The sequence below is a fragment of the Uloborus diversus genome, chromosome 6 (genome assembly GCF_026930045.1).
Source record: "Uloborus diversus isolate 005 chromosome 6, Udiv.v.3.1, whole genome shotgun sequence".
In the NCBI taxonomy this organism is placed as follows: domain Eukaryota; kingdom Metazoa; phylum Arthropoda; class Arachnida; order Araneae; family Uloboridae; genus Uloborus; species Uloborus diversus.
The window spans coordinates 160,882,691-160,910,450 of NC_072736.1; the positions used below are offsets into that span (position 1 = coordinate 160,882,691).

A 27,760-nucleotide genomic window follows, 5' to 3' on the forward strand; every position below is an offset into this window, starting at 1 on the left:
CACAGATGTTGATGCTAACCGTCATCTATAGTGGTGCTACACTCAAAAATCCTGGTTGATTAATGAGTGGAAGAGAGTAATATGGTCTGACGAATCGTCTTTGATACTTTTCCCTACTACATTACGAGTACACCTTTGGAGGATACCAGCAAAAGCGTGTGATCGTGATTCTTTCCTTCCAACTGTCAAGCATGGAGGAGGATCTGTCATGATATGGGCTGTCAAGTCGTGGGTTTTCGCTGGACCAGTCGTAACCCTAAAAGGAAGGATCACTGGAGAGAAGTATAGAGACATTTTAGCTAACCAAATCCATCCTATGATGCAAATTTTGTTTCCTGGAGGATATGGAGTTTTCCAAGAGGATACTGCACCTATCATGCAGCGGGACTTGACCAATCATGGTTTGATGAACACGAGGATGAAGTTAAACATCTTCCTTTGCCAGCACTGTCGTCTGAACTTATTATAATTGAACCTTTATTGTCTATTTTCGAGCAACCGAAACGGAATCGATATCCTCCACCAGCGTCTCTCCCAAAGCTTTCATAATATCTCCATTAAGAATGGTACATACTCTGAAGAACATTATTCAACTCTTGTATGAATCGATTTATCGGTGGATCCAAGCTGTATTACATGCCAAAGGTGGTCCTACACCATACAAATAAAGAATTCTTTATAAATCTCAAGTGTTCCCATTATTTTGATAACTACTTGTACATTTTTATCAATTGACAAAACTGGTAATCTTAATATATAAAAATTTTCTGTGTGTACGTTTGTCACCATAAGGCTTTTAAACAGCTGGACCGATTTTCATCAAAATTTTTGTATGTAATTAAGTTGTGGCAAGCATGGTTTCGAAGCGCGATGGATCGAATCGGAAACGTTTTTAGCAATTAATTAATTAATTTAAACATTGGACGGTTATATCTCCCAAATGATTAATATTTATTTTAACCAATTGTTGAGCGAGAACTGAAATAAATATTTAACCCGTTGCCAAAAGACAATAAGAAAGCCGGCTCTGCTTTTTGTAATGAAATTGAGAATAGATAAAACGTAGAGAGAGAGAGAGAGTGAAGCCTTCATTTCTCTTGAAAGCAACGATTTTAGGTCTCGTGATATATTTTAAAATAAAGTACTGGAAGGTTCACGCAAAACGTGTGTTCTTTCGTCGCAGTTGAACCATGTGACCGGATCGGTGCTTTAGATTTTCCTAGCGAAATAATTAGGAAGTACCGTCCGTACTTAGCAACATTTGTTTCTCGGCTGAAATCCATCTGAGTTTTGGCACCAATGTCAAGAATACGTTAAGGATTATCTAACTAATCAGTACATTATTAAAGGAAAAGATGATGGAATTTAAAGACGAAACAAATTTTATTTTCGTCCCGATAAATTACAACAGGGTAGTTCTGTACACGAAAGATCAGTGCAGTGGGAGATCTTTATTTTTGGTGGAAAGAACAAATTAGGCAATATATGAAGTTGAAAAAGTTTTCGTTCAAAAGATCGTCGGAGATGGCTTCGCTCACTGATCGGCTGGATTACAGTAACGTGGTGGCTTGGCGACTTTGGCTGTAAACAATAGAGTTGTGTGATCATTTGTTTACATTTTAAAACTACTGGTAATGTAATTTATTGTATTTTTTATTTATTTGGCGAAATATTTCAAATTGCAAAGAATTGTTTTTCGTTTTTAAAGAGTGTTTAGTCCTTTTAGTTGAAGAATGTTTATTTTACATTGGGAGGGGGGTTGGGTGATATGTGATTTTTGCTTATTCAGAGAACTGTTTTACATTTATCATTTTTTGAAACGATATCCTGTCGATTGTTTTATTCTTTTTCATATGCGGAATGTTGCAGCGAGATTTCTCGTTCGTTTTAGATGGGTAGTTAGTTTTTTACACTTAATATCTGAGGAAGCTTTTTATCCTCTGAGAATGGTTGAAGGAACAAACCATCAAGTACGGGAGAAAAACGTTAATAAAACAACTGCTCAGTGGGCATTAGATAAACCAAGTTGTAATAAATATAGGCATTCTGACAACAAGCAGCTTAAAACATTTTCTTTTTACTTATATTTTTCAACAAAACGGTTGGAACAGTTCATAGTTTATTGAATTTTTTTAAGTTTTAAGTTTGAACAGAACAACGTCTGTCGGGTCCTCTAGTTTACTTCTAAATAAATTATAACTTTCATGTTTTTTTTTTTTTTTTTTTTTTTCTGAAGTTGATGGTTCCTTTGTTTGAGTCTGATTCAAGAAACATTATTTCGTATTAAATAATTGTTTAAATTTTTAAATCACTTAAGGAAAAAAAGAAAGAAGGGGAAAAAAAGGAATTGTAATGTATTTTCCTATATATTATGAATTTTTGTTATAAGTCATTGGAATAACTTCTAAGCATATTTTAACTTCTAAGCATATTTTTACCCTCTGTATGTGGGCTAATTTCGCTGAAAGCTACCAGTTTTTTTCTTTTTGTGTGTGTGTAATATTTTTTATTTTAAAATTCCATTAGGGCTCTTGTGTTTTCACCTCATCTCATTGTAAGTGTTAAGTTTCAACTGGATGGTGGTCAGTGGACGAACATGAATTCTTCTGATTCTCCACTTTACACTGCACAGTGGGAACCAATGTTCTATGAAGATGGTTTACATTCGATTGCTATCCATGCCAGAGTATGTTCTTTTAAAAAATTTTGAAACTTGCATTCAAAGCTTTTATATTAAACTCTTTATAACTTTTAAGTAAATACTTGCTATCACATTGTCTCTTAGTGAAATTGTTCTATGGAGAAAAAAAGGTTGCTCCTTTTTAACTAAGCAAATTGGAAACGTGTTTTTAAATGTTTAGAAATGTTAATTAACAAGGTCAATATTGATACTGTTGGCCCCGCTTAATCCAATATCGTCGGTTCCAAGAAATATTATTCGATAAAGCGGGGAAATTTTCTTCACCTTTCTGATATAACAATATTTATCTTAAAACAAATTAATAACAAAGCAATAGCTATAAATGAATTAATTAATGTTATTGACAAAATTTTTTTGTAATAGGCTAAGTTAACAACAAAATAGTTTAATAATTAATTATATTGCAATTACGTGTGAAAATTATAATAATTAGGTAATTTACAACTTGCGTTATGAAATCTTTGTTTTGGCACCTTTTTTCAGTACATTATTTTTTGAAAAATTCAGTAACAGAGGATTACTTGTTCAAGATCTTTTGGGAATACTTTTCTGGCTCTCTTTTTTTCCCTCCTCATCTATCTTATCTTGCGTTCAATATTTATCAATTTATTATCGTCTGAAATTATAATGACAAAGACAAAAGGAATTTGATAGAATAGTGCAAACGTTTTGATTAAATATGAATGCTGTTTTTCTCGCCCGTTGTCAGCAATAAATATTACTTCTTAATTTTCTGACAAGTATTCTTAATTTCTTTCTAATTTATTCAAGAATTTTCTTAACAGAAATATTAGCAAAAGCAGAGTAATATTATTCGATTTAGCGGGGATCTTTAGCATTGCTTCTATAAGGAAATATTCGGTTCTAGGAGGTTTTATTCGTGTAAACGGGTTATTCGTCTATCCGTTACCCGATTAAGCGGGGCTGACAGTATTTTGATTTTTCACTAAACTCACTCACTTCCTTTCTAACTAAGCAAATTGGAAACCTTTTGTTTTTAAATGTTTAAAAAACTTAATTAACAAGGTCAATGTTAATATTTTGACTTTTAATTTAGGACATTGAAGGAAATGAACAGACTAAAATAACAAGTTTTGCTTTGGATGGCAGTCGCCCTAAATTTCCACTTGGAGCCAGGCTTGCTCTCAGGGGTCACATATCAGTTGTAAGTTTTTTTTCTTTCATTGTGTTTGAAATGCTTAGTTAGTAAAATACTGAAAAGAAAATAATAATAATAATACACAACGTTCATTCTATTATTAACTTCTTTTCAAGGGCACCCATATGCAAAATTTTAAGGGGGAGGGGGGCTTTATTTTCCCCATGGTTTAGCAGGATATTTTCCCCATAGAAACCGATTTCAGTGCAGATTAGAGTTATTAAAATTTGACATTTTTAATAACTTATTCATTAACTGCCGAAGAAGAAATGTTTTTACATTTTTGCGAAGAAAAAAGTATTAAAATAAAGGGAGTTCTAATTTCAGGGGGGGGGGGACTTGAGCCCCCCCCCCCATATGGGCGCCCTTGCTTCTTTTTAAAATTAAGACATAACTTTCGTTGAAACATTTCCTAATATGCATACTGAATTTCATGTTAATGCAGGCAAGTTTGATAAAAATGCTTTAAAATCTTTTTATTTAAGAACTAGATGTATTGACTAATCATACTTATTGTGTACTACCACTGATATTTTAGCACACACACACATTATCTATAGCTATGTCTCTTAAAAATACAAAACTCCTAGCACTAATTCTTGGTCAAAAGTCAAGCTGAGTGAAAAATAGGTATGATTGCTGCAATATATGAGCTTTGATGAAACTTTTAAAGTGCTCTTAAAACCTCTTTTATAATTTTACAAAATTAAATGTAAAATAATTTTTTCAGACAGATAGATATATAGGAGGAAGGGGGGGGGGACCTGTGAACATAATATGTTTTACCAAAATAACTTCAGGCAAAAAATTTTGAAAAATTCTTGAGTAATGGCAGTACCAGTCCTACCTCTTGGCCAAACTTTTAGAGCAATGAAACATTTTACATTTCTGTGGTAGAAACTTCTTTGTTTGAGCAGGTTTTGTAGGTAATTTTTATCACCGTGTGTTATTTTTGAAAACATATATTAAACTAACTGTTAAGCTGAACTTAATTATTGTAAACATTCAAGTAAAATTTTGACAATGTTTTAGTTTTTTTCATTAAATAAAGATTTTTCTTTTTTTGCAAGTTTGTTCTAAGGTGAGAACTTGTGAGCACAACATCTAGCAGCACATGTGAACAGTTCCCCTATCCTCTCCGTAATGTCAATATTAACGTAACATATTATAAGTGTTTAAAAAATGTGTAAATATTTATAACTATTTTTCGATAATCAGATTGTAAATTTGTTACTTATTATTATTGTTGAATATTCAGTTTTATTATTTTAATTTTTTGTTACTAAATAGTTGGTCTGCAATTCAGTGTTACATAGCATTTACTGGAAATAAAAAGACACGAAATAGTTTCATTTTTGCTAAAAACTGAAGTTAAAAAACAATTTAACATACATTATCATACTTTGTATAAAGCTTAACTGCAATATTTAATTAGAATAATGTATGTGATAAAAAATTCTTTGTAATATGAAGTCTTTTAGGTTTTTTTTGTTTTGTTTATCCAGTGATCAGAACAGGCTACAAGACTTTGAAATTTGACTGTGAGCTGTTCTATCTCCAAGAAAAGTATTTTCCCTATGCACAATTTCTGTATAATTTAAGCTGATGCGGTATAGGTTACAAATCCTATATGCTTTTGCATTAATATATATTTATATGTTTAATGTTAGAGTTTTTCTTAAATATGCTTGTCTGCTTGTCCTGCATTTTTTAATCGTGCCCCTATGTGCCCTCTATTGGGGCACATGTGAACAATAAGGCATTTTGTAAGAATAACATAAAGTAAAAAAAAAAAAAAAATAAAAAAAATAATCTCAAAAATTCTATGACACAAAGAAAAAGACTATTGAACATTTTTTTACTGAGAAATTGATAATATGTTTTGAAGATAATTTACCAGTTTACTCTCAAAAAAAAAAAAAAAAAAACTGCATAATAGTTCATTTTAGCTAAACAAATACACATGCATATTTTTTGCAAAACCTCAGTGAGTTTTTGCTGGTATGCTCACCCAGAAAACATACTCTGTTTTTTTTTGGGGGGGGGGGGGCTAGGCTCAGTTTCCAACTGTTCTCTTTCATTCATTACTTTATGAAAAACTCGTAAGGTAAAAATCTGGTATTTTAAAATTGTTAAAATGAGCCCAAAATCAAAACAACATCAACATTTCTGATCTTTCATCCTTATTTTAACTTATTCTTCAAATAACAGAATTATTTTTCGATTTCTCTGTTGTGAAACCAACGAAAGAAATATTATTTAGTAGTCAATCTGTGTATTTTTGAAAAGTGCATGTTTGCGTATTAAGTTTTCTAAATTTTTTTCAGGGACAGATAATATTTGGAAGTGTTTTACTAATAACTTTGATGCCTCTATGTGTGCTAAGAATCTGCCTTTGTTTTGGAAAAGGTAAGAAATATTTCCCTTTGTTTTTACAGTCAGATTGGCTGCTTTTGGGAGTTTTCATGTGATTATTGTAGTTTTGCTTTTTCACTTTGTAAATCTTGAATTAAGTTGTTGTTAAAAAAAAAAAAGAAAAAAAGATTCCCTGTTACAGTTTATCAAAACATTTTTCCCAACAATGCGGCACCCCCCTCCCCTATTGAAATTGATAAAAAGAAAATGACAATTTCTGCACTGGGTATTGAACAATATTGTTATAATATTTAGTTTGCTTCTGAGCTAAATTTTTCAGTAAGAATTCTGAAAGAAAAAAACTATTTTGCTGAGATAGTGAGTTTTTTTCAACTGGGCTCACCAGAAATGCCAAAGCGTTTATTTATTTATTTATTTTTTGAGTTGGGCCTTGTTTTATGAACACTGGTTTCGGGGGGACTCCCCAAAATAATAGGAGCTTTGAAATCTTTTGCATTATTTTTACAATCCCCCTCCCCTCAAGTATTGCATCTAGAAGAGAATCACATTGAAATGAAGTTTGGTTTTTAATTTTAGGCACTTTAGTATTTTGTCGATTTAGTGTAAGTGCATTAGGGTGATTCCACCATCACTTGTGAGACAACTCAGTCTATTAATTTTCCTTTTATTTTTATACCGTATTACCCCTTATTATCCGGCATGCTGCAAATTTCGGGGATCACCAAATTTTCAATAACACTTGCCTGGGCCTTTCCGGCATGCCAGAAAAATCAAGGTTAGGAAAAAAAATTAATACTATAAAAAATATATGTTCAGTTTAAAAATGAATATAAGTTCTATACGTATCTTATTAGTATTAATAAACAGTTTAATTTTGTTAAATATTTACTAACAATGTCAGTTGTTATTTTAACTAGAAAAATATTACAAATGATTGTATAAAATTTAAATTAAAACTATGTAAGCAAACATGTAAGCAGTAAATTACCGCCCCTAAACCAGTGCTAAAGAATTTACCATATCTATTCAATAAATAAACCTCCATGAAAGGAACCTAAAATATTTTATTTAAAAAAATTATGAACAAATCGCAGTATGATTGCTTCTGAATTGATTACTTTATTGGCATATAATTAAATCCATTAATAATGACCTACCATAAAGAACAAGCACATATTATAAGCAATACACATTTTTTTTTTGAAGGAAGGTTACTTTCAGGATTTATTATTTTTTTTCTTACAGTGGTTTGCTTTCTGATTGGAACTGAATGGGAAAATTTACTTTTCTTTTGTTGCAAAATAAACCTTGAATTATCCGGCATTTTGAATTTTCCGGAAAATTTGAATTTCCTGGCATGTTGGTCCACCTTGCTTTTTTCCGGCATGTCGGGTAATGCGGGGTAATACGGTATATGTACACAAATTATGTAGGGCTAGAAGCTAAATATTTGCTGGTATAGTAAAAGTGCTTTATTTGTGTGATTTATTCAGGGAATGTGTTGTTGTTGTTGTGTCTGATGACGTGCAGAATGCGAGAGGTTTAGATGTCTCCAAAAGTCTTGATAACAAGATCTGCTCATTCTGGAGCCCGATGGCTGTACAGGATTTCAATTGGTGGTGCTCCAAGTTGGAGGAGGGAGCAAATAGTGGCCTGACAATTAAAAACATGATCCGGGGTGAGTTGTAAATGGGGGCAGTGCTTGCAGATGGGATAGGATTTATTATTAGTTGGTAATATTCGTCATGTCCTTGAAATGTCCAGTGCATAGCCAAGCTGTTGTAGAAGAGAGGTTTCTTGGGCAGTGAAAGTCAGGGATTGTTGCCTTGCTGAAAAGCTGATCGTAGATCCTTCGCCTGGCAACAGCATTCACGTCTGTGAAAGTGGCTGTTCGAGGTTGATCTTGGTGACGTGCTTCCTTTGCAAGGGCATCTGCACACTCATTTCCCTCGATTCCGACATGAGCGGGGATCCACTGGAGAACACAAGTTATGTTGACTGAGTGGAGAAGAAAATTAATTTCTTGCGTCAGTCTCGTGACACCGTTACATATGGCTTCGAGTGCTGATTTTGAGTCGGAAAAGATCACAATTTCTTCCTATTGAGGGAATTTTTTCTATATATACATATTTGATTGGTATTTTTTAGGTCTCGTCATGTGCAGGACACAATTTTATCGACATCCGTTTTAAACTTCTCAATTCTAGCGAAATTCCCCCTAAATCTATTCCAAATTTTTAAATACATTTCTTTGCTTCCCTACTAATTATTTTTAGTGTTAGTTTCAAAAAGAAACTAAACTTGTGGACTTTCTCATTCCACGGAAGATTTAAATATTTTGTCCTGTTCACAACCATGATTATTTCAAAAGTGATATTTTAAATTTGTAATTAGCAAAAATTTTTGTCTAAGAAATCACACCTAAATGTGTTCCTGTAGGCAAAAGCACTTTGTTCATTTATGTTTTGAAATGAATCATTGAGTTGTTAGGTGCAGGACAAAATGTCTTTTTTCATTTAATGGCTCTTTACTGTTGAATATAAATCTTCTTGGAGTCTTAAAAATAATTGAAAATTTATAAACTTATCTAATTCTTCTTGTACAAAATCAAATAGCTTTTACTTTTCAGAGTGCATATTAAGTGTAACTATTTATAATTTTATGAAAACTTTTTTAAGTTAAAATTTCTTTGTTCTGCAGGAGACATGATTCAAGCAGATTCTGAAAAAAGTTGCTGTTGCAGACTTTTGTTCAAGCTCAGCTTATTAGCGAGTATAGATATGATTTTTTGGCCGATTGTGTTTGGAGCTTTATATGTTGCTATTGGTAAATTACCTTGTTATTTTATATTAATTTGAAATCTCCTGATATGTATAGATATCAAATATGAGCATTAAGAATATCAAGTTGTTGGTAATAAATTTATTAATCAATTTAATTTTAAATTCCTGTGGTGTTAATCAGTCTTATAGTTGCATGCTAAAGAGTTCTTGTATCTTGTAATGAACTCTAAGGTGGTTTATTAGATATTAAAAATGTATAATGATGTACATATTTTGTTTCCTTTCCTTGAATAAGTACAGTGAAGCACCTTTTATACGTTTTTGAAGGGACCGTATGAAAAAAGCGTATAAATGAAAAAATGTATAATAGGTGTACGTTAATGTGTATTAGACTCTGCAGAGACAAATTTAAAGAACGTGTAATTGATAAAAACGTATAAAAGAGAAACATATAAACGGTGCTTCACTGCATTCCCATTTCAGTACAAAAACTAATTATTCATTTGTACTCCTCCCCCGACCCATGATGGTCTTAGCATACTTTTGCTGGGTATCGGTAGTTGTTATATGAAATTTTTTTTTAGCTTAGCCTAAAAAATTTCCGTCTGCTGATTTTAATGAAACTGATTTCTATATCAAGTAGAATTGCAAAAGATATGATTGCACAAGAAAAGTAAAGTAAAAATCCAATTTCTCAATTTCTTTTTAATGTGCTTATTTCAACTATCAGTGAAATATTTTCAGCCCCGCCAAAGCAAATACTGTTTGTTCCAACTCATAATGTTTGATTAAGCTGGGTAGATTATGCAGGGAAATGTTTTTTACCTTACCAAACTGATTTCACTTGTATGAAAACATGATAATAAATCAGTAGCTATTTAAAAGAAGTAATAAATGTTAGTGGTAAAAAATGCTTGAAATATACCCAATTAACACCAAAGTAATATAATAACTAAATGCTTACATAATATTATGTGTGCATGTGAAAATTTTAAAAATGTAAGTAACTTGGAACTTGAATTAAAGCAATTTTGTTTCAACCCCACTTTTCAACATTACTTTTTGAAAAAGTCCACTAAAAGAGATTGCTTGGACAAAGCTTTTTGGGAACGTTTTATTTCTTTTTAAGCATTTTTATTATACTTGGCCTGTTTGTCATGGAGTAAACTGGGGCTTGGTTTTGCTTATATTTCAGCAACTTAGATCACTTAGAGACTTCTGGATTTCACTAAATGATTTGCTTCATCTTAAAGTACAACTTAACGCTGAAAATTTCAAATTCTGAAATAAAATTAATGTTTCGGTTAGGATGGAAAATAGCAAATTTCATGCAATTTTCCCATTAAATTTTTAAATATAAAACCCATTGTTACAAATTTTGTTGCCTCGCAACGGTAATGTTAAAAGCAATCATAATGAAAATTTTGAATCAAGGCTTCTCGGAAGCAAGGATGAAATTAGCAAGCTTAAATCTTAGAGAGGAACAAGGACTAAATTTTAATGCAACTGCTTAAAGTTTTAGACACGTATATAGTTTTTTTTCCTTTAAGTACCGAGCATTTGTATGAAAAAATAAGGTGAAGTTTCGTGACGGTGAAATTATTCTATTTCGGAAATACATTTACACTAAAGAATAAAATAACAGAATTTTTTTAAAAAATACTAAGCACTTTTCATAACACACTCAAAAGGACAAAATAACTTTTCTGGGTCAGAAAGGACAATTAAGAATTCCTGTAGTTTTCGAAAATTCCAAGAAAATGACACCACAAACAAAGAAAAGTGCAGTTCTAGTCATTTCAAACCAAACTTTCCCCTTAAGAAAAATATGCATGTTTGAACACTCAAATTTATGATTGAAAGCTAGATAATGATAAGTAATTCTCTTCATGACTTGAGCTGCACTTTTCTTGGTTTGTGGTGTCATTTTCTTGGAATTTTGGAAAACTACAGGAATGCTTCAATTGTCCTTTCTGACCCAGAAAGGTTATTTTGTCCTTTTGAGTGCATTATGAAAAGTGCTTAGAATTTTTTAAAATATTCTGTTATTTAACTTATTAAACAATATTCTTACAAAAATATTTTCAAAATCAGACCAATCTTATTCGATTATTCCGGGAAGTTATTCAACTAAACAGGGGTCTTTAACATAGCGTTTATGGTGAAATACTCGGTTCTGGAAGGCTTTATTCTAATAAGTGGAGTATTTGTTTATCCGTTATCCAATTCAACAACATTGACAGTATTTTAAAACTTCCTTACTACTTTTTACAGAGGGGCACTTATGCTTTTTACAAGCTTCATCATTTTGTTCATAGTTAAACTTCATTACTTAAAGAAAACATTTTTATAAGTGTCAAAAAAAAAATTATGTTCTAATTATTTTACAGTAAAAAGAGAAAAGAGAAAAAAGACAGCTATATTCTTGATTTATGTAATGTTATTTCAATCATAATTATTTCATTTCATTATGTATGTTATTTCAATCATAAATGCTTCAATAGAAAATTGTATCCTTCAGTAAAAAAACAAAATATCTATTTTCAGGACCTTGGTTTGTTGGTTACATCATTGATGACCAAGTTAGTGTTTGCTTCATTTGGGGCATTTTTATTGGGTCCAAATTCTTACCTGGTGGTCTTACTTATTTTGCTGGAATAGTTTATGTAAGTTGAATCTTAAAAAAAAATGTTTAAATAATACAGTTGGCTCTCTGTTTAACTACTTTCAAGGGACCACAAAAAATCGTCCTTAAGTAGAAAGCGTCCTTCAATAGAATGCTTTTAACACTATACTGCCGTGCTAAGCACAGATGTGGTATCTGCAGTAGAGCTCAAAATGAGAAATTGACGATTAAAGTTTTACAACTTGTTTCTTTGATTTATGACTTAATTAAATGCTCAACTTGCGGTAGTTGTTTCGTAAATAACTTATCTAAAAACCGTAAGAGAGTATTTTTGTAAAAATCTCAATTTAAAATTAATAAATGTAGTTACGACAAATTTTCTTTTCAAAACCTTTTCATATACTAAGTTATTTTCACCGAAAGTGACAATTACTAGGCATTTTTAGGGGTATCTGCACAGATACGACAAAAATAGCTTAGTAAAACGTGCTCAATGTATCATTAAATAATACTGAAAACATCTGCTTTCTTTACACTTAACTGTTTCGCTTTATTTTGTTAATACAAATCTAACAGAATCTACCTTCTGAAAGATACCATTTTCAAAACTCTGGACACTGTAATCCATAACAATTTTCTGTTTTTTATATTCAAAGAATGTGTTTTATAATGTTTTATTTCCTAGATTCATTTTTACCGAGCATGAAGATAATTTTGACAGCAGACGATACTTAAATAAAAATATTACTGGCCGTAGAATAAAATGCATTTTTTTTTTTTTTTTGCATGAAAGAATTAGATATGAATATTTTACATGCATTTCATTTTTAGAATTTGCATTTTAAATGAACATTTAAATAGAAAAAGCTGAATATTTACCTTAACAATTATGCAAAGTTGTATTAGTTTTTATGCTCAACTATTCAACAGTAAACTAATTTTAATATTCTGTGTTACAATAAACTGCTACATTATTAAATATGCTGCTTTACTAAGGTATACAAGTCGTATCTACAAAAAATACTAAGGAAAAAAGTGATAACTGCGCAGATACCACTTTAAAGGCTTAGTATTTGTCACTTACGTTCAAATTGCCTTAGCAAACTAAGCAAATTTGCAGTTACGACCTTTTTTCTTAAAGCTTTTTTTTAATATTTCGCGTTCACAAATCGCCAAAAAAACTTGACATTTAGGCACATTAAATTACTAACGACCACCTGGTGACAATAACTCAATTTTGGTAAAATGTGCAGATACCACATCTGTGCTTAGCACGGCAGTATAGTGAACCATCTGGGACCGTGAAAAGCCGTCAAACAGAGAGCCAATATTTAATTTACCCGAGTTTCTTTTCATCAATCTGTCTTTGTCTTTCTAGCTCATCACATTTTACATTCCCTTCATTTTATGCCTCTCCCACTGCGTCTACCACCAACACCGCAGCGCCATTGCCCCCACTCGCTCCTCCAAATGCAAAACGGCATCGGCGCTGTGCCGGCACTCCACCATGCTGCTGTTCCTCGCCTGGCAAACGGCGGTTGCCGTCGGTTACTTCTACTCCTATGGCACCATGGTGCTCCTTCTGGGATTTGTGCACAGCTGGTCTGTGCTGGCTGCCATGCTGCTGTGGTGCGTGGTTTTGAGGCTGCCGGAAAGCAGATTGCGCCACGGTTTGGGACTCGCGGTTCAGCGAAACGTCGGCACACCCCTGTTGCCGAGTGGGAAGGCCCCCCTTGGTCGTTCGCTCGATGTTCTGAGTCCCACTTGATGTCGAGTGCCGTATATATTGCTTCGAATCTCGAGGGGGAGGCAGTAGGGCGGTTCAAAGCTTCATGTAAAAAAAAAAAGTTTCTCCTAGAAAGCAGGACACCTCTCAATATTTTTAGACTTGTGGATAGCAATGTACTGGAAGAAGTTTAGCTTCCTGTTTCGACTGGAAGATGGTGCTCAACTCCTTCCTCCAAACTTCATCAGTATGGGGGGGGGGGGGGGGGTTAAAAAAATACTTCAAACTGAAAAAACAATGCTACATATTATGATATACATTAGAAATATGCATATACACAGTCTTGCATAATATAAACAAATGTGCGAATGGCATCCGTAGAAAATTTTTGGCTCTGCAGAAATTTTTTCAAACTGCTAATGTTAATGAAAAAAAAAATTAATTAATTTGAATTTTGACCTCTTGAATTCAAATTATGTTTTTCGCAATCACAAGTGTGTGTGTGTGTGGGGGGGGGGGTTGTGTGTAGGGGGTATGTGTTTGTGTGTAGGCATGTGTGTTTGTGTCCGTGTGCAGGTATGAGTGTGTGGGTAGTTGTGTGTATGAGTGTTTGTGTGTGTGGGGGGGGGGGAATTTGTATGTGTGTGCTGGCATGAGTGTGGGTAGTTGTGTGTGCATGTGTTTGTGTATGTGTGTAGGTGTATGTATGTGTGTAGGTGTATGTATGTGATTGTGTGTGTGTGTGTACATGTGTCTATGTATGCGTGTAAATGTAGGATATTGACATAACCTGGAGACTGTTTTCGCTATAGGAGCAGCATCGCAAGGAGCCGGTCGACGGTGATGCTGCAGAGGGTGCTGGTGGGAAAATAAAATGATAGCACATCAAAACAGTCAAATGAAAGCAATAAGCAATTGTGATTGCTCAAAAGAAAATATTTTTTAAGGTAATTAAAAAAAAAAAAATCCCAGTTTATTTCTGTTAAAGCCTTTCTCCAAAAGCCTTTTAAAGCACATGTGTGAAAAAAAATAATGCTTTTGGCAGTTTTCTTCAGTTGGTGAAAAATAAGCACTAACTATATATTACTGTAAAAAAATAAATAAATAAATAAATTAAAAAAAAATGATTTAAAAAATTTTTTTTTGGCCTCTTTCATATTTGAATATAATTTTAATCCTTCATTCAAGGGTGAGTTATGCAAAATAATTATTTGCAGAAAATTTTCCAGTTAAGAGTTGTGTTGTTCGCAGAAAGCTTTTCATTTTATCTAAGTCTGCATATACATTGCAATAAAACAATTATTTACAAAAAAAAAAAAAAAAAAACAGCTGGGGAAATCAAATATTTCTCAAATTTGTGACATTTTCTATGGACAGCTCATGTTAAATGCAGGGGTCAGTGAGCACCGTCTTAATTTTTGAGTAAGAAGTTAAAGTTTTTACAGCATAATACTATTAGTAAGTGTAAAAAAATAGGGGGTTGTCCTGGACTCTAGCTGAAAAAAAGTTTTTTTGAACCACCCTAGGGAGCAGGGTTGGTCTCTGTCTCCTTTAAGAGATGTTGTGTGTGATAAATTTGTAATGCACTTGGAAAACTTTGTTTTTATATGTATATACAAATGCATGTATATGTTACTTTATATATATATATCGAAATATTTATGCATACTTGAAAACAAAGTTGAAATGTGACTTAGTTAATGGAAAAATTTCAAATTCTAAATATTTACTTAATTAAAGCCCGTAACTTGAATTTTTTTCGGGTCATAATTGGTTCTTCCTATAGCTGAAAGTACAAAATACAAGAGAAGTATATGAAATGCTTTAATTTATTGAATTTTAATATGAAAAATTTCCAAATTCATTCTTATTTTAGTTTTTTCTTTTATTAATATTATTTTGATGATTGTTGGACATAAAAAAAAATGTAGTTATTAATTTTATTCCTGATTTATAAAAATTCTTTCCACATTCTAATTGCAATGTTGGTGTTTTTTCTGCATAACAAAGTTAAATTCCAGAAAAAGCATAATTATGCTAAAATTTGAGATTTTATAATTTATTAGCTTTAAGCTAACAGTTGCAAATTCAGTAGTTGAAAATAAGTTAGTGAATAAGGAATTAATGACTCTATAAATAATTAGGTTCTGCATTTATTTCACGTAATTTATATAAAGTTGCATTAAAATGAAGTGTACATGCTCATAATTGAAACATAACTACTAATCATAGGTATTTATTCTAATTGCCAGCTTTTAGGTTTCTCAGCATTAGTAAATGAGGAGCTGAAAGTTTATATAGATATATCTTTTATTTATTCGGACCAGTTTAAATACTTACGTTTACAGGTGCAATATTTAAATATATTTTTTGTTTCTGCTCAAAATAGTTCCTTTGATATATGTTTAAGTTGCTCAAATGTTATTCAGTTTTTTCTTATGATATTATTATGTATTTTTTTAAAAGTCGTGAAATATTTTATCATTATTTGTAACTAAATTGAAAAAAAAAAAGAAAGTTTTGAATGTTTTTCTACTTAATATTTTTAATTTCTAAAATTAATATTCTTTCCATCGTCATGTTGGAAATTGGTCAGAAAATTATTTAAATTCTGGAATCAGAGCAATCTAGATTAACTCTATCCTGGTGTTACTATTTTTATAATACATTTACAATATGTATAAAAATTGTTTGAAATTAATAAACTTTTATAATATTCTTCCTCAGCATATTTATTGAAAGATAATATATATATACATAAAATCTATGATAAACAATTCATTTTTATTGTAATTTCTTATTTTGTGCATTTCAGTAAGGTATATTTATGCCGTTTTGGCATCATATTATCAAAGATTATTCGGTATTAAAAGAGTTGTTAGGTGTTAGAAATAAGTAATTGTAAATTTAGCATAGTGGAAATGCTTGTGGCTGTTTTCCAGAGAGTGAAATAAAATTTACTACCAAGTAAAGTACCATGCATATTATATATGTGTTTTTATGAATAGTCTATGCTGGCGCCAACACTTGACAATGTATCGCAAGTGGTTTTATTTTATTTTTTTGACACTGGTATGTCTATATATTTCATAAAGAATCAAGCAGAAAAAATGGCATATATCTGTAAAATTTTGAAGAAATAAGTAAATAAAGAGCAAAAAATCCAGAAATTTTTTTTTCTCTCTTGGACTATTCCATTTTAATAGAAATATTATTTGTTGCTCAAAACACCTTATGAAGACTCCAAATACGAGGCATGTTTTTAAAGTAAGTACCGTTCTGATATAAAAAAAGAACGAGTACAGATAGAGCAAAGAAATTAATTGCACAAAAATCTACCATCCTTACGCTATTTTTTGACATTGCTCCCGTGATTTTCCAAGCATTTGTCATAGCGTGGTACAGGTTTTTGTATACCTATTCATAGAAAATTGCCGCCTGTGTAGTCAGCCATGGGATAACATGTTCTCTGAGCTCATTATTGCTGTTGTGCCACAGACCACCTAGGAAAGGCTTTAGATGCCGAAACAAATGAAAGATGCTGCGAGCGAGGTGAGGGCAGACCAAAGGATATTCAAAAACGCCCCAGCCAAAGCCCTGTAAGAGTCCTCATGGTTGACTAAACGGGCGGTAACTTTTTACGAATAGGTATACAAAAACCTGCACCACGCTATGACAAATGCTTGGAAAATCACGGGAGCAATGTCGAAAAATAGCGGAAGGGTGGTAGATTTTTGTGCACTAAATTACTTAGCACTATCTGTACTCGTTTTTTTTCTATATAAAAACGGAACTTACTTTAAAAACACGCCTCGTATGTTAGATATTTGTTTCATTGCATGAACTAGATGAAGAACATAGACTCTGCTGAAATTAAAGTTTAAAGATTTCCAGAAACATCATTTAACTAAAAATTTTTGTCTTGGTAATGGACCTACCGTAATTTCGGGTAGATAAGCCGCGGTTTATACGTGTTTTAAAGTTGAAATTTAATATCTGTGGTGCATCTGCCAGGGCGGCGTATCTGAAGAAATCCCCCACTCCCCCACCCTTCTTTCTTGGTGTTTCTCATGTTCGCCCAATCGAGCAGCAATGTTAAAATTCATTAAAAGACGCCAGTAGAGCTACCTAATTGCACTATGAAATAGGTTTCTCATTAAATTTAATTTCTCACTCCCTTAAACCTGCGTTAGTTTGCACTGATTTTACCGCTATTCGCTGTTGTTGTTCTTTCCAGTGTTGCCAGATTCATGATGGTACCATAAGTTTCACAAGGTTGAAAAATGGAGGAATCGCTAGCTTGTCTGAGTTAAGAGTCCCGATAGTCTGAGTAATGTTTTAAAATAAAAAGAAAAATATTTGAATATTGTTTCTAGAAATCCTCAAAATTTAATTGCATTATATAGAAGGGAGCTCATGTTCTACATCAAGTTCATGCAATGAAAGAAAATTCTAACATGTTTAGTCTTCGAAGTGTTTTTTGTGCCAAATTGATACGTCCGTAACTGTGGCCCTCTTGCCTTCTTATGAAAAAGTTTTGTGCTTATCTTTTCTTAAAAGCAGTTTATCTGATGAATTTACTTCTAATATGTAATTTATCTGCACTGAATTATTTAAAGTGCAGAAAAGTCTTTGCTTTTAACTTCACACTGTAATAGGTATGCATACATGTGTAATTTTTATGCTCAGTTATGCATTTCTAAAGTTGAAAGAAAGGAAAATCTTGCAAGAAATGCTTATCAGTTTATAAATAATTTGAAACTTCCAAGATTTGTTTTTTTTTAAAAAGATTTATTTATTTTTTTGATTAATTGCACAATTACATAAATAATATTGTATTAAATAACTTAGAAAATCCATAGAGTATTCTCATAACAGCAGCATGTTTCAAAATGGCATATTTAAACTTGAAATACCTTATTACAAAATACAGGGTTAAATATTATCTTTAAATTTCTTTTTTGAAAAAAAAAAAAAAAGCCATATTATGCTGCTGTGTGCTCTCTTATATTGCTCCTTTTAATCTAATCATGTTTTAGTAAAATTATAGCCGATTAATGCTCAACTACAACTTTAAAAAACTGCAATAAAATATTCTATCCGCTTTACGAAAGTACCATACAAGTTTATATATTTTCATCCGTTTAAAAGTTTTTAAACCAGCAGCAGTGAAAAATGTTTCATATTCCTTTCTAAAGCTCTGCTCAATTTTATGTCTCATAAATAAAGCTGTTGAAGGTTGTTCATCCAGTAACATTTTAAGTTGCTTTTATGAATTTATGCTGCAAGTACAAGTGCAATGTAAAAAGTTAGTTCCTTAAGCTACTTGTTCAAGACATTCACTAGTGTCTAAACAAGACTTTCTTTATCTACAGTATTGTTCAGTTTTTACTACTCCTAAACCAGCATACTTTTATGAATGAAGTTGATTATTTCTCCACTGCTTGACTGTGTTAGCTCTGTTTAAAAGCAGGTATAAAGAAAAAAAAAACTTATTTCTTTTTGTTTTAAGTGAAAAGGATCAAACCTTGAGTTGTTGTGCTGGATATTCTAGACAATTCTCAATACAGCTAACTCATCATTATTGAAAATTGTGCTTGAGGTTTATTGGCTTTATTGTAGTTGCGTAGTAGTTACAAATGTAACTATGCAATAGGTTAGATATTCATGCAATATGAATCTAGTTGTCTAAAAATTAATTACCGTAATAAATACTACTTGTTTTTGAGTATTAGTTTATAGGTATTACAATATTTTTTTTCTACCCAACAAAATCTGTGTGTTTATATTTCATAGGTATTTTTGGAGTAAATTCATTTTGTACAGCAGTTGTTAGTATGTTTTATTTTCATACCTACCTGTTCTTGAATTTTTTTTTTTTTTTTTTGAAGTATCCACAAAAATTACTACTCAAATTACTTCTCAAGTCTCTAAATTCCGTCCATAAGTGCAGAATTAGCAGTACTTTTTATAGAGCTAAGCAGTGCTTTCCTACTGACATGAAAAAACAATATGACAAAAGATTTTATTTTTAAAATTTTTAAACCAAACACTATAGCTGAGAAATAGTTTTATTTTATGGTACTTTTCCATTTTGGTATGCTGTTTGGCACATTTTTTCATTTTTGTCAATTTTAATTTATTTATGGCTGTTGCAAACTAAAGATTTCGTGTTTGGCAACATTCAACAGCTTTAATTTCTAAGTTCTGGGTTGCCATATACTTGTAGATATTTCCAATCTCTTTAGGTAATTTTTTTGTTGTCCCCAAGGTAGAAAGTAAATATGTCGTCAAACCAAGTGTACTTTTAATGGAAAAGTACCCTTTTTATTTTCTTCTGTTATAAATTTCTGGTCTATAGCTTTAAAGAATTACTGTACTCATGGTTTTATTTCCTTGAATTCTTATTTCTAGATTAGTTTGCTAAAAGCAACACTGTCTGATCGTTTAAATACTTATGTAATATAAGCCTTGGGCACAAATAGCATTAAGCTAACAACATATCTTTCCAGTTAAGGAAACTAACTGTGATTCTTTCTTTGCTTTTCATATTCATTGCTATTTGTTTTCTTTAAAACTAAACTTTTTGAAAATAAATAAATAAATGAATGCAATAAAAAAAAAAAGGCAAAGCTTTTGGATGTCAAGAAAATAGTTCTGAGTTCATAGATCGACATCAATGATGAGTTGCTGTTAAATTTTCTCAACTCTGAATCTAGCTATCTAGATGATTATATTTAAATTAGGGTTATAGATGAATAGAACAGTATATCATGGTTTTATAACCATAAGAATACTAAGCAATGGAAAAGCTTCCAAAAACTTCTCTGTTTAGTACCAGAGTATAGCTTACATTATTAGAATGTACTTTCTCATTTCCTTTAGTTTATCGAGTTCTGAAACTCATTCATACTTTCAAAGTGCTATTATTGATTGCACAAGATACATCTAACTGACGGATGAATTGTTCTGTATTTGTGTATAATATTTGGTAGTTAAAATTAATATGAGAAAAGCACTTAGTAAACACATAGGCTAATAAAGGGCTGACATTTTGTGCCACATAAAATTGAAATAGTGAACCTTATTAGTTTAATCAAAATATAAATGTTGGTCTGTTTTGTAATATCATTCAATTTTTTTTATCCACATAGGTATATTGTTTATGTATTGTAATTGTAGATATGTTTTAAAATGTGTATTTTAAAAATAGGTATTGTGTGCATGTTTTATTTATTCAACTTGTTTACCTCACTGCAAAATAAATCAGGTAATGAGAAAGACTAAAAATAGCTTTCACGAGTTCTGTAGCATTTTAGTACTATACCAGAAAATAGTTTATAAATGCTATAGTTAAAAAAAAAAAAGACTATGCTCAATTTAATGCCATCCAACCAATGCCGCTGCTTTTTCTTTGTCACATTTATTTTATTTCAATTTATCAATTACATTGCTTCAATTTTTAAGGATTCTTTTTTTATTTCATGAAACTGATTAAACATAAACCTGCCATTTTTTCTAGAATATACAGTGCTTTTTTTGTTCCAACTTAGGTTGTATTTTCAAAATGATTGCTATTTGATGATAAGTAAAGCTTTAATGGTTAATTGATAATGGTCTTAGTAAATTATAGTCTATTTGTGGACATTGCACAGTTATTTTCTTAAAATAACTCCTTAATAAGAATGTTCAATATTTTAAGAAATCTAATCATAAGTTAAGATTTTTAATTCTTAGATGAATAAGAACTTGCTTCCAGGGTTTAGAGTGGACTTCTGTATAAAATAATACTTCTAAAATTTAAATTACTTTTTGAGAAATTAAATAGTGATAAAAAATTTGAATTTAAAATCCTGAATTCTGCTAAATCTGTTTTTCACGGGAGATTCCTGCTTTTTTAGGATGTTTCCCAGTTTCCATCTTAAGCAGGGGTGCCCACCTAAAGGGGTCATGGTGCAGACTGTGCCATTGAAATTTTTAGGGAGTAGGGGGTGTTTTGATGGGTATTTTTTCATTTTTAGGGCGACTCCTGCTTTTTTTGGGGGGGGGGGTCTTGTGATATTTAGTGTGGGGGGATATGTGCTCTTGTTCTTAGGGGGTCCCACCTCTGTTTTAAGTAAACTAATACAAACACTGGAAATCAAGCATGACAAAAAATGATAAAAAAATTCCCCCAAATCTGAGATTTTCCTTCCATTGTTTTAAAATTTATCCAAAAGTTAAACTATTGTGTTAGTAATTATTAATAGTGTTCCCCATGATCAGATTAAAATATATTTCTAAAATAATTTTATGTATTCTCATGTACTCTCAAAAAGTACTCTCATGGCTTTTCTTTTTCACATATTAGCCGATGCTTCTGATTATATGGCCTAAGTAATATGGAATTCAAATTGTAAGAGTTTTGAGTTTCAATTCAAATGGTAAGAGTTTTTGGGGGGTTTTTATGAATTTGTATTTGAATTAACATGCGTGTAATTATGTTCAACTAGCTGTCCAGGTATATTTGTAATTAATTTGGTTGCATAAACATTCTTTCAGTAGTTTTAACAGTTAATTTTCTTGTTTATGTCACAGATTCATCTGTGTAATTGTACACACATTTTTATGGTTATTGTAAAAAATGTTGAATGTGATTATATTTCTGTTGTATTATATTTCTGTTTTGTGTATGATGTTTTTCTGTTGTTAATTTCTACAGATATGCTTTCTTGTCTGTGTAACATGCACAACTACACAGTAAAACATTTCGACCATTTTATTCCAAGTAATGTTAAATCGACTGTAGTTTTTAAAACTTTGTGATAAATATGGTATATTATTCTGTACTTTGTTTTACATGTACGCCATTTTTTTAAAACTGCCCTTAGTTTTTACTCTTGTAGTTTTGAATTTAGCTTGCAATCTAGTTTGACCGTCAATTTTCATACAGTCTTAAAGAATTAAGCTTAGTTTTAGATCTATTATTTATTATTCCCAAATTTTTAACCAGTGACATTTTTCTTTTTGAGGTTTTGAATGATAAATCTTCTAGCACACTCTAGTAACAGTATGGTAATAAAGATGAATTTGTGTAAAAGGGAAAGATATAAAGAACATGTTAATTTGCACGTTGGCAATGATAACAATTTTTGTAATTTTCATCAGATATTAATTTTTTAATGATTTATCTTTTACTATATAATATTTATAGCATGAAGTAATGTGGCTGTGTGAGTGAAAGACATGCAGAACAACATATTACAATGCTCAGTCCAAATGATATGTCGTATGTTTCTTCCTCAGAGTTCATTTTTATGCATCACTGAAAGGTATCCTGCAACCCTAAAACACATTTTTGCAAATTTACTTGAAAAATTTCCCTTAATAGTTTAATACTCTCAAAATTTAAACCAACTTAAAAGCATTCTTTGTTACGTATATGTTGTGAAATATTTCCCTATCTTCAAAATACTTTTATCCTTTCAATCTTAACTGTAGTGTATAGTCTCTCCTCCTAAGAAAGAAATACCTATCTCAGACCTTTACTGCAACCAGTTTTCTGTTATTAAATTGTACTTTATTTTTCTGTTTTAGTAATTCATGTTTTCATTATTTATTTTTGTTTATTAAAGTCTAAATTACTTATAATTATGTAGTAAACCTGATTCGTAAATGAAAACTAAATAATTTAAGAAAGACTGCTTATTTTGTATAGCAGGTGATGTCCCACTCAAGTTATCTTGTTACTCAATAGATGGCGCCATTGAAGTCGAGTGTTTTACACATTTTAAGTGCCACCATCTATTGAGTAATTATATAAATAGCTAGAGATTGCCATTCTTGTTAAGAAATAATAGCTAGTCTTTTGAATCGTTTCTGCAAGAAGTCGTGTTCTATTAGCTATTTTTTAGAATGAAGCCATTTTATATTGTTACTACAGTGAAACCTGTGTATAACGATACTGTCTATAATGATAATCTGTCTATAACAATATTTTTTTTTTGGGCCCCAGCAAAATGTCAGCATGAATAATCAAACTGTCTATAACGATAACCTGTCTATTACAATATTTTTTTTTTTTTGGCCCCAACAAAATGTCAGCATGAATAATCAAACTGTCTATAACAATAACCTGTCTATAACAATATAGTTTTTTTTTTTTTGGCCCCAGCAAAATGTCAGCATGAATAATCAAACTGTCTATAACAATAACCTGTCTATAACAATATAGTTTTTTTTTTTTTTTTTTTGGCCCCAGCAAAATGTCAGCATGAATAATCAAACTGTCTATAACAATAACCTGTCTATAACAATATAGTTTTTTTTTTTTTTGGCCCCAGCAAAATGTCAGCATGAATAATCAAACTGTCTATAACAATAACCTGTCTATAACAATATAGTTTTTTTTTTTTTTTTGGCCCCAGAAAAATGTCAGCATGAATAATCAAACTGTCTATAACGATAACCTGTCTATTACGATATTTTTTTTAGGTCCCAACAGTATCGTTGTAGAGGGGTTTTACTGTATTGTAATTGCCTTGGGATGTAACTGTAATTGGATTTATTTCCAGAATTTGCAGGAAGCTAGAAAAAGTCATTCAAAATGGTTAGAGCCTTCTCTTAACTTTTTTGGGAGGTGATTATCAAATACTAAATTGTTCAATATGACTAGATATTTTTAAAAAATTCTAACTTCCATTTTCACAATATTTAATTTCGTGAGAAGACATATGGAAGAATTTTCAGAGGAGGGCATCCATCATTCTGTACAGGGTGTCCTCTGTATTGACTAGTAAAATATTATTGTGAAACGTTTTAGCGATAAATTTATGTCCATCACTCTGGAAAAACTTAAAATGGCACGAAAATACTAAAAGTTGGTGAATAGTCCACTAGGTACTGTGATACACAATTAGTGCAGCTCCATAAGTGAATTTAATATTCCTTATCGTGTGAATTATATATTTATGTAGTGACTTATTCAATTGAATGTTATTCCGTTAGAACGCATTTTTAAAACGTCAATGTGTTTCTTGTTCAGAATTTATGTTGTTTTGTATGCACTGTTTTTGTGCTTTTGCCGTTTCGAAATCGGGTTGTAGTACTGATTTAATGTAATAAATAAATGTTTAAGTTATTCTTGTTTTGTCTGTGGTTCTCTATATGACATTTGTGTTGACAAAATTCCGAAGCGTCACTGATTATTTCTGGGCAACATTCCGTCATTTCACGGATTTGCACAAATTTCATGTGAAAAACAAGTTTTCCAAAAGGTTTCCTGAATCGTTTTGGAAAACTTGTTTTTCTGTTTCGAGCAATTTGTTTTTCGGTTTACCTGAATTTGCCGTTTCGAAATCGGGTTGTAGTACTAATCTATTGAAATGAATAAATGTTCAAGTTATGCTTGTTTTGTCTGTGATTCTCTTTAGGACATTTGTGTTCACAAAATTCCGAAAGGTCACTGCTTATTTCTGGGCAACATTCCGTCATTTCACGGGTTTGCACCAGTTTCCTGTGAAAAACAAGTTTTCCAAAACGTTTCCTCAATCGTTTTAGAAAACTTGTTTTTGCGTTTCAAGCTACTTGTTTTTCCGTTTTCCTGAATTTGCCATTTCAAAATCGGGTTGTAGTATTAATTTAATGCAATGAATAAATGTTTAAGTTATACTTGTTTTGTCTGTGATTCTCTTTAGGACATTTGTGTTCACAAAATTCCGAAAGGTCACTGCTTATTTCTGGGCAACATTCCATCATTTCACGGGTTTGCTCCAGTTTCCTGTGAAAAAAAGGTTTTCCAAAACATTTTAGAAAACTTGTTTTTGCGTTTTGAACAACTCGTTTTTCCGTTTTCCTGAATTTGCAGTTTCGAAATCTGGTTGTAGTATCAATTTAATGTAATAAATAAATGTTTAAGTTATGCTTGTTTTGTCTGTGATTCTCTTTAGGACATTTGTGTTTACAAAATTCCGAAACGTCACTGATTATTTCTGGGCAACATTCCGTCATTTCACGGGTTTGCACAAATTTCCCGTGAAAAACAAGTTTTCCAAAGTGTTTCCTCAATCGTTTTAGAAAACTTGTTTTTGCGTTTCGAGCTACTTGTTTTTCCGTTTTCCTGAATTCGCCATTTCAAAATCGGGTTGTAGTATTAATTTAATGCAATGAATAAATGTTTAAGTAATACTTGTTTTGTCTGTGATTCTCTTTGCGACATTAGTGTTCACAAAATTCTGAAACCTCACTGATTATTTCTGGGCAACATACCGTCAATTCATGGGTTTACACCAGTTTCCTGTGAAAAACAAGTTTTCCAAAACGTTTCATTCCAATTGCTGCAAGTTTCACGAATGCAGATATCTCACCATTGTGGAAATCATTTTTTAGTAACAAGTGTCCAAGTATGTTCAGTTTCTTTATTAGGTGCTTCGCCTTTAGCTTAGTTGCAGTCTTTTCCAGCTTGACTTCATCCAAAACAAGGGCAAAAAGCAGTCTCTGGATAGTGTAGCTTTATCGGAATTTCAGGAAAATACGCTGTTCATTATTTACTGCAAGAGCTTTCCTGGTGGATCAGGAAGCTGCAAAAGCTATTTCTATAAACATATTGAAGTTTTCTCTGAAGCTTCATGGAGTTAATCTAAAAACGCGACTGGCTTTTGTTCTGTTGTGAAGGTTTCTGAAATCTTCTGAAAGATTCCAGGTTAATTTCAGAAAGGTTACTGCCTTCTAGAGGGGAACAGATCTGTTTTTTGCCAGATATGGTACTGGCAGAAATTAGCTGGCCATTATTTTCCAGGAACGCTATGTGTATCTTCCCTGAGAAATTTAATTATCGGTCTTTTAATTAAATCACATCTTTGAGGGCTCAAGAAAAACAGTCCTGCTGTATTTATATTAGGGGGATAGGAAAGTAATAATTTTGTCCTTTTTTTTTTTTCAAGCAAGTGAATTTTTAAAGAGTGAAGATTTTAACGATTGCAGAAAAAGTATGATTCTGAAACATGATTGTGCAAGAGCACACTACTCTAGTTTAACTCTGGGAAAAAAGGAGGAATTACGTTGGGTTGCCTAATGTACAATAATCTCCCGACATTGCTATTAGGATTTGTTTTTATTTTGTTTCATTTCTTTTAATTCAGATCGCTATACGACAAAAAAAAAAAAAAAAAAAAAAAATTAAACCCCAGAAGATTGTTGATAACGAGGGTTTAACATCGTCGATTTAAAATTAAAAGTTGTAGTGAATTATTTGTTTAAATAAAAAATAAAATAAAAAAAAAGCTTAACTTCCTGGTCCCTGTAATATTTACCAAAATTATAATCGTAGACACAAAATTGAAATTAGTGTCTAATCTGGATTTAAAGTTATAAAAACAAGCTTTTGGAATTTTCACAATGCCTTAAAACTTTTTTAAAAATCTTTGCATTAGTAGTGTGGTTTAACTCTTGTTGGAGACACGATTTTTTTCATCAAAACTAAAAAAAAAAAAAGAATACTACATAGTAATTTATTTTTGCAATTACAGAGCTGTCTGGTAAGAAGAGTGACTGATGAGCAGGGAATAAGGTAAATAGTTATCTCTTTATATTAAAAAAAAGTAAGGTTCAAAGAAATTCTGAAAGGAAGTCTGTGGCGGGCCTGCGTCCAAGGAGACCCCATAGCACTCCACATAGCCTTGAAATTTTGTACAAAATTACTTCGAGCCCCGTTGGTTTGCACCTGGTGTTTTGTTCGAGTTAGTTTTGTTGTAATTAATTTTTTAACTTAAATTTCGCGTAAATTGCCTTTTAAAGGGATGAAAATTACTTGCACATACTATTAATATTATATATCGTTGGAAAGGGTGAAATTTTCCGCGTTCTACGCAATTTGTTTCAGTGCTCTAACTTAGTTACGGCGGGAGTTATTTGCGTTTTTACCTCGAACTTTTTTATGCTTCGCTGAAATTTAAGCACTACTTTCTTCATTAAAGCTATCGGTAAAAAGTGAAGGAATTGCCACACAGTTTTCTTTCTGATACCACTGAAAAGAGCGGCTTTTTTTACGCCAGATCTAACTCGACTTCAGGTCGAAAAACTAAGCTTCTATCTCCAAAAGAAAAAAAAAATGTTTCAAGCTGTTTTAATCAATTTCGAAAAATCTCATCTCCATTCAAATTAATGATGTTTTATTTGAAGCTGCCATAATTAAGACTTTTAGATTTTGTTTGTATCTTTTTTCTTATTCACAAACTTTAAGGGTTTTGATTTTAACGGAAAATCTTAGGCTGAACTCAATTCAAGCCCCGAGCTAAAGAGCAAAATATATTACAAGAGACCACGAATATGAAAGCGACTTTTCAACCGTAAAAAACTGCAGTTTTGCAATGCTCAGGAGCCCCTTAGCGCTTACGGCTCTGCAAGTTGGTAC

At 31.5% G+C, this 27,760-nt stretch overlaps 1 protein-coding gene across 1 annotated transcript in view; it reads left to right on the top strand.

Moving 5' to 3' along the window:
- Window positions 1-13,554, top strand: part of LOC129224664 (transmembrane protein 62-like) — a 55,405-nt gene extending 41,851 nt beyond the window's left edge. Inside the window, exons 9-14 of the mRNA XM_054859204.1 lie at window positions 2,527-2,686; window positions 3,759-3,866; window positions 6,188-6,269; window positions 8,937-9,062; window positions 11,567-11,685; window positions 13,024-13,554. Of these exons, the coding sequence (XP_054715179.1) occupies window positions 2,527-2,686; window positions 3,759-3,866; window positions 6,188-6,269; window positions 8,937-9,062; window positions 11,567-11,685; window positions 13,024-13,413 (985 nt within the window). The 3' untranslated portion in view covers window positions 13,414-13,554. The remainder of the gene's footprint in view (window positions 1-2,526; window positions 2,687-3,758; window positions 3,867-6,187; window positions 6,270-8,936; window positions 9,063-11,566; window positions 11,686-13,023) is intronic.
- The last annotated feature ends 14,206 nt before the right edge of the window (window positions 13,555-27,760 follow it).